At 35.8% G+C, this 14,292-nt stretch overlaps 1 protein-coding gene across 1 annotated transcript in view; it reads right to left on the bottom strand.

Moving 5' to 3' along the window:
* Positions 1-14,292, bottom strand: part of LOC128652486 (uncharacterized) — an 868,114-nt gene that overhangs the window by 763,323 nt on the left and 90,499 nt on the right. Inside the window, exons 15-18 of the mRNA XM_053705422.1 lie at positions 12,577-12,702; positions 9,353-9,517; positions 7,371-7,606; positions 6,017-6,230 (exon numbers count right to left, since the gene is read on the bottom strand). Of these exons, the coding sequence (XP_053561397.1) occupies positions 6,017-6,230; positions 7,371-7,606; positions 9,353-9,517; positions 12,577-12,702 (741 nt within the window). The remainder of the gene's footprint in view (positions 1-6,016; positions 6,231-7,370; positions 7,607-9,352; positions 9,518-12,576; positions 12,703-14,292) is intronic.

Raw genomic sequence — 14,292 nt, forward strand, 5'->3', positions numbered from 1 at the left:
TTGTGGCATAATGGCTAGAATGGGAGGAGACTCCCCTAAAACATAGCTATTCACAGAGCGCAGATCAGCAAGAACAACTGAAAGTATCTGGCTGAAATATCTCACTGCACAGCTCATGCGCTCGACTCCTAATGAGTATTACTGGGGATGATGGGCAGTTTATTTCTCTGTCTATATATCTAAAGTACCACATGTATATTATCTGTATACTCTACATGCATATCTATATACTAAAGGATTATTAAACACCACATTTTTCTTTTAAGATTCAGATAGAGCATGCAATTTTAAACAACTTTCTTATTTGCTTCTATTATCAATTTGTCTTTTTTTTCCGAGTATCTTTTGTTGAAAAGCAGGGAGGTGCGCTTAGGAGCCTTCCCATTTCTGGAGCACTGTATGGCAGCAGTTTTGCAAGAATGTTATCCATTTGCAAGAGTACTAGATTGCAGCATTATTTCCTAATGTATCTCTTCAACACAAAATATCACAGGAACAAAGCAAATTTGATCATAGAATAGAATAGATCATAGAGTAAATTGGAAACTTTTGTAAATGGTATACCCTGTCTGAATTACAAAATCAAATTTTTGGGTTTCATATCCCTTTAAATTGAATAGATGGTGAAAATCATTATTCAGCACCACGTCTTAGTTCAGTATATATATATATATATATATATATATATATATATATATATATATATATATATATATATATATATATATGTATATTGTCATAATTATACAGTACAGTGTGTTCATTTTCAGTGTATAATTGTTTGGCATTATTATGAAGCACAGCGTTTACTATCAGTGTTGATCGGCATCCATCATCATTATACGGAGCAGCCTGTTCCGTTTTTTTAGTGTGTAAACCCTCAACATCATTATACAGTGCAACATATATGTTATCAGTGTATAGGTACTCTACATTATCTATACAGTTCAGCATATATGTTATCAGTGTATAGGTGCTCTACATTATCTATACAGTTCAGCATATATGTTATCAGTGTATAGGTACTCTACATTATCTATACAGTTCAGCATATATGTTATCAGTGTATAGGTACTCTACATTATCTATACAGTTCAGCATATATGTTATCAGTGTATAGGTACTATACATTATCTATACAGTTCAGCATATATGTTATCAGTGTATAGGTACTATACATTATCTATAGAGTTCAGCATATATATTATCAGTGTATAGGTACTATACATTATCTATACAGTTCAGCATATATGTTATCAGTGTATAGGTACTCTACATTATATATACAGTTCAGCATATATGTTATCAGTGTATAGGTACTCTACATTATCTATACAGTTCAGCATATATGTTATCAGTGAATAGGTTCTCTGCATTATATATACAGTGTAACATATATGTTACTAATGCAGGGAAGGATTGAAACCATCCAGGGTTCCTGGCAAAAATTAGGGAAGCCACCCCCCCCCCCCCACACACACACACACCATCTCCCGCCCACCCATTTCCAGCCCCCAACAGCCAGCCAGAGATAGGGTCCTTATCCTCAATGGTCAGAAAGAGGGATCCCACTCTACAGGGCCAGATCCAATACTCCATGGCCCTCAGAGCAACTGACTCCTCATTCCAGGGACAGTGCCCCCACTCCAGATCCAGGGCCCCTACACTTAGCTGCTTAGTCACTGGTACAGCAGCCATCAGACCGAGCTCACAACCAGCGCACTAGCTCATTTAACAAGCTGTGATCGTGAGCTTAGGCAGCCACTGGTGGGCCCCCTACATGCTGGGCAAATGGTCCAGGTCCTATATACCTGACTGCTCAGTCCACACCTGAATACTGTGCAGAATGTCCTGCTTTTCTTTTTTTTTCCAGAGTGATAGATTGTCTTTTATTTTCATACAGTCAAGGTTTCAGCAGTTTACATTTACTTGGGGATATGCCATCATATAGATGTTTAATTGCTGTTATTGTATATGATGCACAAGACTTGCCATGTGTGTATCATTGTTAATTTTAATATAAACAAATTAAATAACTAAATAAAACTGTAAAACAAAAAAATATATGAAGGGGGGCGGAGCCTACAGTTGCAGAGACAGGACGTGTTTTGTGGGAGCTCCTGGTTCCCCTACAGTGTTTTATATAACTTTTTATTGTTTTCCTATATAAAAATTTCTAATCCTGTGGATGGGGGCCAGGGGGATACTACGAGACTCAAGAAATTGACAGTCCTGAGGGAAACTTTCTGGATAGACCGCTCTGTCTAAGTTCTGCAGCTAGGCCTCAAGGCTGCCGCATTTATAAAGTGTCTGGCGGTTTCTGGAGCCGGGGCTTACGCATATTCCCCCCCCCCCTGGGAGACTGGGGTTACGAGTAGTACTAATTACTACACATTTTAAATTGCTCTTCTACTAATCATCTGCCCTAAGGAAAAACTAAGAAGGGTCATGGAAATGACTGCGTCAGCAACTTCGGAACTCAGTAAGCTCCTTAAGCTTCAACAAGCGGCCATAATGACAGTGCTGACAGAGACTTTCACCTCTCTCCGCATGGCTTCACAGCAGGCGAGCAATAGCACCATGCCAAATACAGAGCCCTGTCTGAGGGATAGGGTCCTGGAGAAAAGGGACTTATCACTTGCCTCTCCACGCCGCAACTTTCTGGACGAAGTCCAGCTGACAGCCCGGGAAACTATGCAAACCGCATCCCGCACTTCATGTGGCCCGGTTAAGCAGATTTACAATGGCTCGGATTGTACGTCCCCAGCTACAGTGACACAGCAGAACTACAGGAGCACAGGCCCACCTAATACCTTAGCAAGCCACGGCTACCTCGTGTCTGGACTTGCTGTGACTACCCGGTCTATGCAGGACGCTAAGAGAGCGGATGATCAGGAGGAGACCCTTCCCCAGGAGGATGCCTGTGTCATCCAGAGAAAACCAACCCTAGCCTTTGGTCCGCAATATGGGGATCTGTCATGCTGGAGCCATGAGGAGGGTATTTCGGATCGCAGAGAGGACCCCTGGTATGCGGTCATCAATCAGCCGCCAGAATTTGGAATCAGCACGGAGGCCCTGAGTGAACCTATAGAAGCCACAAACACCAATGTACAGAATTTTCAGTCTAATACCGGCACTTCATTAACCCGGGTGTTCCTTGGGGTTTGCAGGCAAGGATTGCAGAGGATACCCTACTCGACTGCAGCCATTCCTGGTAAAAGTAGTGCCACTGGCATTGGGCTGAATCCGGCAACAGAGGTAAAGCAATTTATTTCTTACAGGGACTTAATCTCAATAATAACCTCAAGAACCGGAATAGGTTAAAATGGACATAACCATGTGGAACTGTTTGGTTTCCAGAGGCCCGGAGTGGGTTAAAAGACAAAGAGCCCACATGGGCAGCAAAGAAGTGAGAGACTGTACAGAGACACTTTAATACCATGTAAGCCATGTCCATATGAACAATGGGACAGTTTTTTTTTGTTTTTTTTTTGCTTTGTTTGTTTTTTCTTTATAATTAAGGTCTCTATTCCGGTATAACTCAGGCATACTAGAATCCTAATGACGTTTTGTTGCATATACCTATGATCAGCCAGATGGGAGTAGGGTGACACCTTAATCTGAACTTTTTATGCTTACAGTCTGTTTTTTTTGTGTTCTCTTAAGTATAGGTTCTGTGAAATGAGGTCGTTATGAAATTGACTATACTCTATCCAGACACAAGATAACTGTTCAATGTACCCTCATGATATTAGATACTGTTTATGATATAGCTTTTGCTTCCCAGTGCTGTATGGTTGATATACTTGAGACCCTACCCTTGGTACTTTAGCCTTGCTTGTATACCCGGTGAGCCACCGGTACAATAGGTCATGACAACATGCACATTAAAAGAGTGAATATAACCTTTATTGTTGCTTTCCAGACATGCTACCTCCACAGGAATTCATTTCAGTGTCCACTGTTGTTAGCGATAAATAAGTTGATGATATGTATATTGATTACTGTATATGTTTGTTTGTATATCATTCATATAGTACACATGTTCTGGGCCACTCTGTCTAATATGTTTTCATAGAACCATGCTTAGTCCTCCATTAAATAGATTCGCCCCTCTATGCTAACCAGCTGTGCTAAAACCCTCACTGTTACTGCATCGTCAGCGGCCGAGATGATGTGGTGCATTAAACTTATTCATCTATAGTTGTAGAGAGTTTTAATTTTATTCTTGTGTGTGGCACAGGGGAGAGTATTACTTGTTAGGATGAGCAGCCTTATAACACTGGCCCTTCCCGTCAGTAAAATAGTTGTACTATATCACATACCCAATTACCTACCTTTATGATTACACTAGAAACGTAGCTCTATGTCAGGATTAGCAATATTAATTGCTATGGCCTATTTGTCGCTATAGATTACTGAGGTAAACTCACTTAATCGTGCCCCTTTGTGGTCATTCTCAACCTACCCTAATGACTTTTTGTCCCAGAGAATGCATCTTGGAACTCACCGCTGCAGAACATAATTGTTGGGCTTTCCTGCTATCTTATTAAGGGGAGATAATGAACTCTGGCTACAGGGTTCAATTTGTTCTTAGTGTTACAGGTTAGGACTCCAAGGCTATCTAGCTGTATATGCCGGTGTATTCCTTTCCTTTCCCATGTGGTTCGTGAGACCCAGGAGAGAGTGCCTTCTATCTGGTCTGAAAATTTATATAAAAACCCATAAGAAGCTGGAGCAGTTTAAGTTCTATCTAACTTCTGTACGTTCTGTGACTCACTATTTGTTTATACTGATGTTTTATTGTTTGCTGAATAGGGTGTCTTATGATATTTAATATTTCCCTTTATACAAAATGTTCTCTTTGCATAGTTGATCTTTATATATTGTTCATATTCATGTAGGTCCAAGAGTGGCCTATTTATTATTTTCTTTCCTCCTTAAAGTCCCCCATCACGTCTATAATGTAGTCCAGGAGGTCCAAGAGAGGCCTCGTTAGTTTTTCCTTGGGGGAAATAATTTAACTTCATATCATGTATTATTATATCTTAGGAGGTATCAGAAAACTGAGGTTCAATGCTCAATTTGTATTTACATCTTCAAGCAATATGTGTGTTAATGGATGATGTTATATGATGTCTATCTAACTGTCAACTTTCTGTTTGCGGAGTGTTTTGTGTAATCACTTGCTTGTATTATTTTTTTTCTTAAAACCTTAAAAAAAAAAAAAATATATGAAGCACCAATCAACTGCTTTATTTGCCAAAAGATCAGTGAGTCAGCTGTGAAGAAGGTTCACGATAAAAAACAATAATTAAATGGCATTTTTAACAATTAATGGCAACATTTTTAAAACCATGATGAGTGTCAATGGACCTATTTCTGTTTAGCTATTATGTCCCTTTAACTTGTGGTATACGTTATAATTTGTAATAGAAGCTTGGATATGTTTTCCCAATTGATAGGGACTCTCTAGACAAGGTTTATAAACTGATTGATGACTTGTAATATGTTTGATTTAAAAATGTTTTTTTAAGATACACAGTAACATTAACTGAATATCTGCAACAGGATATCCATTCTTTTACTAAGTAATTCAAAGGGTATATCCGGTGAAAAAACAGCATTGAATAATATCGCTTGCATTATCCAATATATTGTTAATAATCAAATATGCAGAAGACTGCAGAAGTATTGACTACACTTTATCCACTAACTTCTCCCCAAAACATCCATTATATATTTCTCACAAGATGCACTAAATATTAAATATCGTATTATTATTAAATATTAACTGTTTAAGACTCATATGACCAACAATGATTTCACGGTTGATTCCCACAATCTGACAAGCACACACCTTAGGATAAATTTAAAAATGTGGGGAAAAACTCAAGGGACAATTATTCCACAGGACAAGTGGCCAAAAATTGAGAAAATTGTGACAGTTGTCAAGTATGTATATTTCATTTCCCTTTTTAAAAAATATACACTTAGGAAAATTGTTTTAACTTACTTCACTATCCAGAAGTGTATTCAGAAGAGCAGCCAAGCTGGTTATAGTTACATTTTTTAGTCCTTGCAAGATTAGGGTATCAATGTGCATTAAATACTCTTGCCAAGCAGGAGACGCCTCACTAAGACCAGTTGCTACAAAGGACTGGTGGACAAACTCATGCATTTTCTGCCCATCTGAAATAAGCACCGTTTCTAATTGATTCTCCAGTTCCCTGAAAGTAAATAAATAAATTAATTTATACAGTGCATGATCACAAAGGAACAAGCTGTATTCCATAATGACAACTTATATATATATATTGCTGTTGTAATAATAAAGTAATTTGATTTCCCAATTCGCTTGGTAGAATTAATAGTCCTGTGGACATTCGTTTTGGACAATCGAATGTTAATAAGAATGAAAATCCATTAAAATTTGGTAATTGAATGTTATTTCTGGGTTTTAAATGTTACTTTCTTTTTTGAATGTTCATAATTAGATTGAATACGCACATTCGAAATTTGGAATGTAACATTGAATTAAACAAATACTATTCAGAAATTAAATAGTTTATGTGGTAGGGAATTTAGTAAATTGATACATAATAGATACAAATATATTGATTAAAATTTTTCTATTTCAAGTATTGCGAAATTCTAATATTTAAAGAAAATTACAAATATTTAATTTTTCTAATTCAAATAATGCATAATTCGATTTGATTTCTGAAATATTTGAAAATTTTGAACGTTACATTTAAATATTGCATTGGAAATACTATTACATTAAATTAATATTAGAATGTTGCAAAACATACGCGCATCAATACCAGTAACCAAAACTAAATAATACTTTCACCCCTTTGGCTGCTGCTATCACATATAGAGCTATGAATTCGCCCTCCTTGGCTGAGAGCAACCAACAAGGCAGTGATTTTTTTTAATCTGTTTTGACTTCTAGCAAAATACAGAACAGTAATTTAACCCTTTATGTAATACAAACAAGTGATACAACTTTTTGTTCTAGTAATATAAAAAGCCTACTTTTTTTACCCCCTTTGTGCCAGTAATACACACAGCAATCATTTAAACCTTATCTGTCAGTAGGATTAGCCATTTACCTTTTTTTACAGTATTGTTTTACATAATATTTTAACAAACTGTACCTAATTGTTGACTTCCTAACTATACTATCAAAAAGGTCTTGTTTTATTTCCATGTTGTCATATTAATTGTGCATGTCATGGAAAAGCCTATTTCTAATATAGAAAAGCAGATTATTTTTTTCCTTCGAGCCATGTTGGTGAACATGGTGGTGGATATCGCTCCATATCTTATTAAAAATAAAACAGTAGCTTGCCTAAATAACTTACTTTTGCTTTGTTATCAATTCTGAAATGGAATAACTTCTGCTAAAATCCCGACAGGTGAAAATATCAAGGTTTGCATTGCACCAAGCAGCAGTGAGTTCAGTAATGACCTTGTAATTGTTTTTAACAGTGTTGAAATTGGTATAAAGGTCTGTACAAACATAGGAAGTTGCCAGTTCAGTATAATCTGTGCTCTCATCCATGCTCCATGTGAAGAAATTCATTCCGTCTTTCAGAATCTGTTTAAGAAATCAGAGTCTGTGAAATTGATCAGCTCATAATAACAGTGAGAACAGCTTTCATCCGGAAAAGGTCATAGCTTAATTAAGACTTTATGCTGTATAAAATGGTTATAATTTCCTGTTCGTATTATTCCTGTTAATGTACAGGTACAATAGTGTACACTGATATTGATTCAAGCAAAGTATATGATGATTATTTTAAGATTAGTCACAGATTATTTGACCAATCTCCTATCTATGCTTTAATAATCATACTTTTCATTACAACTAGTGCTGTTGCCAGACAAGACAACGCAGTAGCTGTGAGGTACCTGATGCATTTAAAGGATAATAATGTTATTTGCTCATTCTAATGGTGACATTTAGCTTAAAGCCTTATTACAGCACAGTGTGGCAGCCAAGGGGTTAAGTGGGTTCAAACAGACCAAGGAGAGCGAGAGAGCAGACTATTCTTCTGGCCTCTGGAGATCCAGCTACAGATCAGCCTCCTTGAGAGAACCAATGACCGGCAGACCCTCAATTAACTGCACGGCTGCCCCTCTATGTTGTAATAACGTCCTTTTCTAAACAGCTCCATTAATAAACAAAGATATTTTGCAGTGGCAACATTTAGATAATACTATTATAGGAAATTCTTTACTTACATAATAAAAAAATATTTTGTCTCCTTACATAAATATATACTATTTAAGGGCTAGATTACAAGAAGCGCGCTACAGTTAACGCGCATATTACAAGTTGAAAGGATGAGCTAGTCGGTTAGTGCGACTGAAGAAATAATGTAAAGTGTAGGGAGTAAAAAAAATATGTACCAAACATAAGTACATTAAAATTAAGTGTTACACTCATATATACAGTTTCTGATGCAAAAAAATCTAATAAATATTAATAATTAAAAAGGGTTAAAAAGGGATTTAATGAATATATACTGTACATGACTAAATTGTAGCATTTTTTTTTTCATAAAAAATACTGCATGGAGCAGTTTCTAGGCGGATGTGGGGTGTTAGAAAAAGAACTACACTGAAAAGTGCCTTTACATTGCGGTCTATGGGAACTGTGTATTCCCTGTAAATATATATGTATATGCTGATATACATTTATATTTATGTGTTAATATCTGAATATACACATATTAGCACATAAATATATATGTGTGTATATATATATATATATATATACATATATAAAATCATATACATATATATTTATATGTGCTGCCCATCACTGCGCAACTTACCCCCTTTGCTGCCATAATTCTCATGCTGTGTCTTACAGCATGAGAACGAGGCTCCCATTGGAGCCTATGGAAGCACCCTTTTATGAGTGCAATGCTTCCATGCAATGCGAATGCACGGTCACGATCGCAATGCACCTCACTTGTAATACCAGTGCACATTAGCGCACTCTGGTATTACTCAGTTGAGCACAAATATCTCTTTAGGGTAAGCGATATTTAGCACTCAACTTGTAATCTAGCCGATAATGCTCAGTAAAAAATAGCTGATTATGTTTCTCCATAACGGCAAGTTTTATAAAATGGGTACCATGATGTTGAAACAATATATAATAAATTATTTTACCAATAACCCAGCATGCTGAGCAGACTGAAATAATGTCAAGGCTTCAGATTTTGTATTTATCTATTAAGGTAAATATTTTCTATCAAATGTGACAACTCAGAAATAAAAAGCAGATATTACATTTAAATTTAAAAACTGTGTATTAAAATATTATTAATACCTCATTGATTTTTAACAATTTCTTCTCAAAAAGTGACATCTGGTGGTAGGAAATTGTTTTCATTAATTCATTGTATTTTGATGTAATGATCTCCATGCGAGCAGATAGTATCTTCAGTTTGTTTATATCCAGGCTGCTAACCACAGATCCAATAGTTTCAGGCAACTGTAAACAAACAAATAAATAGATAAAAAACTTGTCATGAGTTATCTTAAATATAAGTAACAGTTAATATGTTTAATAGTAAACATTGACAGCGTAAGAGGACATTATTGCACTAGATTCATCCATGTTTTTGAGGTTACAGAGGGACCTTGTTGCAAAAGCGAAATCGTGAGTCTAAAACAATAAAAAAAATGCATCCACAATTCACTGTCACCAGTTTATTGTGAAGATAAACACACAAGTAAAAGTTGAACTTACTAGATATAAATAGTACATAAGCATATCACAAAACCAGGTGGAATCTCTCTCCACGCTACTGATGTCATAAGGAACACAATGAATAACTGTATATACAGCCACTGTGCTAATACAGGCAGTTCAATTTTAAAAGTGATTAAAAAAAATCACCTCGGGCAGTCTTTCTCAAGAACAAGTTGTTATGTCCTCTTGAGATATTCCTATATATCTCTGTATATACCTATATATATTCATATATATTATATAGGTATAGATATCTATTTTTCAAAAAATACATCAGATATATATATATATATATATATACACACACAGTTGTATGCAAAAGTTTAGGCACCCCTGACAATTTCCATGATTTTCATTTATAAATAATTGGATGTTTGGATCAGCAATTTCATTTTGATCTATCAAATAACTGAAGGACACAGTAATATTTCAGTAGCGAAATTAGGTTTATTGGATTAACAGAAAATGTGCAATATGCATCAAAATGAAATTAGACAGGTGCATAAATTTGGGCACCCTTGTCATTTTGTTGATTTGAATTGAATACCTGTAACTACCTAGCACTGATGAATTGGAACACACAATTGGTTTGGTGAGCCCATTAAGCCTTGAACTTCATAGACAGGTGCATCCAATCATGAGAAAAGGTATTTAAGGTGGCCAATTGCAAGTTGTTGTTCTCTTTGACTCTCCTCTGAAGAGTGGCAACATAGGGGCCTCAAAACAACTCTCAAATGACCTGAAAACAAAGATTGTTCAACATTATGGGTGTTATGACCAAATAACTCAATCTTTGTTTCATCAGTCCACAGCACCTAAGCTACCGAAGTGGGCGACAGCTAAAAGTAATTTACGGCTCCATTTTAGTACCAGGTTTCCATTGAAATACTTTGCGCATTGCGTGCAGTCGCTCTTTTCGTGTAGCTGTAAGTTAACGTTGTGTTAACGCTTCCATCTGACATCGGATTTCTTGAAAATCAATAAGTTGCTCAGGTAACCCGACCTTACACTATAGAATTTACGTTTAACGTCCATGCTCCTTACTTGTGATCACCTCTCACGAAAAATAAAGATACACTTATCCATATTTTTAATAATCAAATACTATTTTTTAATATAATTATATTTACCACTTCATAAATATAAGCAATATGTATTGCTGCCCTAGTTTGCATTCTGTAGATATGTTCTTGCATGTATTATTATATTAAAATATATAATGATATTTCTATTAGAATATAAGTTCAACTATTCCTATACATGAGACAACAATAAATATTACTTATAACAATTTATTTCTACATTAAATCACTTGCATTATTTGCAAGTTTTATCATTTCAATAGAAAATAGATCTCAAAAAGCACAATTTTCCTCTTTTACACCTAGTTGAGCTGGGTGTAATATTTCTCAATGCATCGACAGCCTCCGACAGTGTATTAACGGTTTGCGCTTTCATTGGAAACTTGATATAATTTATCGATTAACGACTTCTATTATTGTCTATGGGACGTGAAGATTTTTTCGGCAGCTGGAGTCCAGCTGCCAATATTGAGGTATAGCGCGCCATTGGAAACAGTCGATAAACAAAATTGCTTCCGACAGCATATTTATCGGTTTGCGAGCGTACGCAAACGAAATTACGGCTCAATGGAAGCGAGCTCTCTGTCTGTGGCGTGTCTGCAGAAAAGGCTTCTTCCGCATCACTCTCCCATACAGCTTCTTCTTGTGCAAAGTGCACTGAATTGTTGAATGATGCACAGTGACACCATCTGCAGCAAGATGATGTTGTAGGTCTTTGGAGGTGGTCTGTGGGCTGTTTTTGACCATTCTCCCCATCCTTTGCCTTTGCCTCTCCGATATTTTACTTGGACTGCCACATCTGGCCTTAACAAGAACTGTGCCTGTGGTCTTCCATTTTCTCACTATGTTCCTCATAGTGGACACTGATAGCTTAAATCTCTGCGATAGCTTTTTGTAGCCTTCCCCTAAACCATAATGCTGAACAATCTTTGTTTTCAGGTCATTTGAGAGTTGTTTTGAGGCCCCCATGTTGCCACTCTTCAGAGGAGAGTCAAAGAGAACTTGCAATTGGCCACCTTAAATACCTTTTCTCATGATTGGCTGCACCTGTCTATGAAGTTCAAGGTTTAATGGGCTCACCAAACCAATTGTGTGTTTCAATTAATCAGTGCTAGGTAGTTACAGGTATTCAAATCAACAAAATGACAAGGGTGCCCAAATGTATGCACCTGTCTAATTTTGTTTTGATGCATATTGCAAATTTTCTGTTATTCCAATAAACCTCATTTTACTACTGAAATATTACTGTGTCCTTCAGTTATTTGATAGATCAAAATGAAATTGCTGATCCAAACACCCAATTATTTATAAATGAAAATCATGGAAATTGTCAGAGGTGCCTAAACATTTGCATACAACTGTATATATAAATATCTATTTAAAAATAAATAGAAAATTTTCATCTATGTGAAGAAAATAGGAATGTAAAATATTCATAACTACCTTCGGGTTAGCGCTGTAGGTTTAACTCCTGTTGGGTTATCAAGCAAGCAATAAGTGTTAGGTTTTTTCCAGTTTGCTCTCCATTAAAGTCTATGCAGCGAAGAAGTTAGAGTGGTCGCAATATCCGAAGTCTTAAAGTTAGTGCCTGCCCGATTTTCGCTAATGCGCGAACATTTTATGTTGAACTTGTGCACGCGAGTGAAAGCACTAAATAACGTGATAGTTGTAATCTGGTCCATAATGTATTATGATAATGCAATTATAATAATTTACCTTTATCATGAAGGGTGGTTTCAGCAGGTACTCGGCTTCTCTCAAAAAAACTAAGAGTCCTGGTTTAAGATTCAATTCTATCGTATGTAGATATTCATTTGGATCATGATGTAAATCAGTAGCTTTCTAAAATAAGAAAAATTAAAAAGTAAAAGTAATATCTAGTTATCTAGCTCGTTCAACCTAAAAGGATGCCTACATGCTATATATTAACTTATGTTATAGTATATGTTATTGTATGATTATGTTATAGTGCAACTGACCTAGCTGCACAGTCATAACAATCACTGAAACTAATATTTTTACTATAAGCATTTTTACTAATACAAGTGCACAGCAAAATGTCTTCTATTCAAAGTGAAATAACTCAGACATATTAATTTAGACTAACATTTTATTTTACTTTATGTTTAGCAATTCAAACATGCGCATAAGATTTTCTGACCTGTTTTAGAAATGCGGTCAATTCACACTTGTGGTAAAGACCAGATGCTATTATTTTTATGATAAATTTGTTTCATATAAATGGCAGCATTAGTGAATTGAGAGCTATCACAGAGCTGTGTCAAAAAAAATATTCTTTTAAGGCATTTTATATTGATGGTAATCTCATAGTCTAGCAACAGCATCAGTATCCGTAAAAATGACACCTTCCTTTGAGTTTGTACACTGAGAAAAGTGTTATAATCAATATTATTATTTAAAAAAAAAAAAAAAATAACACTGAACATCAATGAACAGAAGGCTTAGCGTGCTCTAACTTTGGTGCAGGTTCAGGGAGACAAGTGCGTTGAAACATTTACTTTTGTTTGAATGAAAACTAATGTAAATGTTCAACTAAAATTTAGTATTAAAGGGCCATAATACCCACATGTTTAAACACTTGAAAGTGATGCAGCATAGCTGTAAAAAGCTGACTAGAAAATATCACCTGAACATCTCTATGTAAAAAAGAAAGATATTTTACCTCAAAAAATCCTCAGTAGCCACCTCCCATTGTAAAGGATTTCTAAGCAGCATATTAGTGTGTCTGTCCCGGGACAACTGAAGGGATGAGCATCGTGAACTCTCATATTATAAGGAAGCTTACTATGAAATCTCATGAGAGTTAAGTCAAATCTCATGAGATCACAGTAAGAGTTCATGACCTCAGCACTGCTGATGCTGATTGGCTGCTGTTCATTTCTTCATTTTTATAATTTTTTTACCTGCAGCTGGGAGCAGCTGAGTATAACTTTTTACACAGAACTAACTCTACTGAGCTGAGGAGATTGTGAGGTAAAATATCTTCCTTTTTTACATAGAGATGCTCAGGTGATATTTTCCTGTCAGCTTTTTACAGTTATACTGCATCAGTTTCAAGTGATTTAGCATATGAGTATTATGTCCCTTTAATAATAATAAACAGTGCAGCCAACAAATATCCAGGGAAACGAATGTCCCCAAATATTCGGAAACGCAAATTTTATCCGAAACAACATTTTCTTGGCTGCACAAAGTTAGGGGACAGTCTAGGGAAAAGTGAGGTTCCATACAGCATGTGTAGCATTAAAAACAACTTCTAGTATAAAAGCAGAGGACTATGCAAAAATACAGGTAAAGGGCTGGTGAATTCATATTTATATTTGTGTTATTAAGGGCATTGTAGGTTTAAGTTGGAATTAGGAACTTTATTTTCAAGGACATGTGAAAGCCTGTGAAAGGACTTGGTATAGG

Source organism: Bombina bombina, chromosome 3 (assembly GCF_027579735.1).
Source record: "Bombina bombina isolate aBomBom1 chromosome 3, aBomBom1.pri, whole genome shotgun sequence".
Lineage (NCBI taxonomy): Eukaryota > Metazoa > Chordata > Amphibia > Anura > Bombinatoridae > Bombina > Bombina bombina.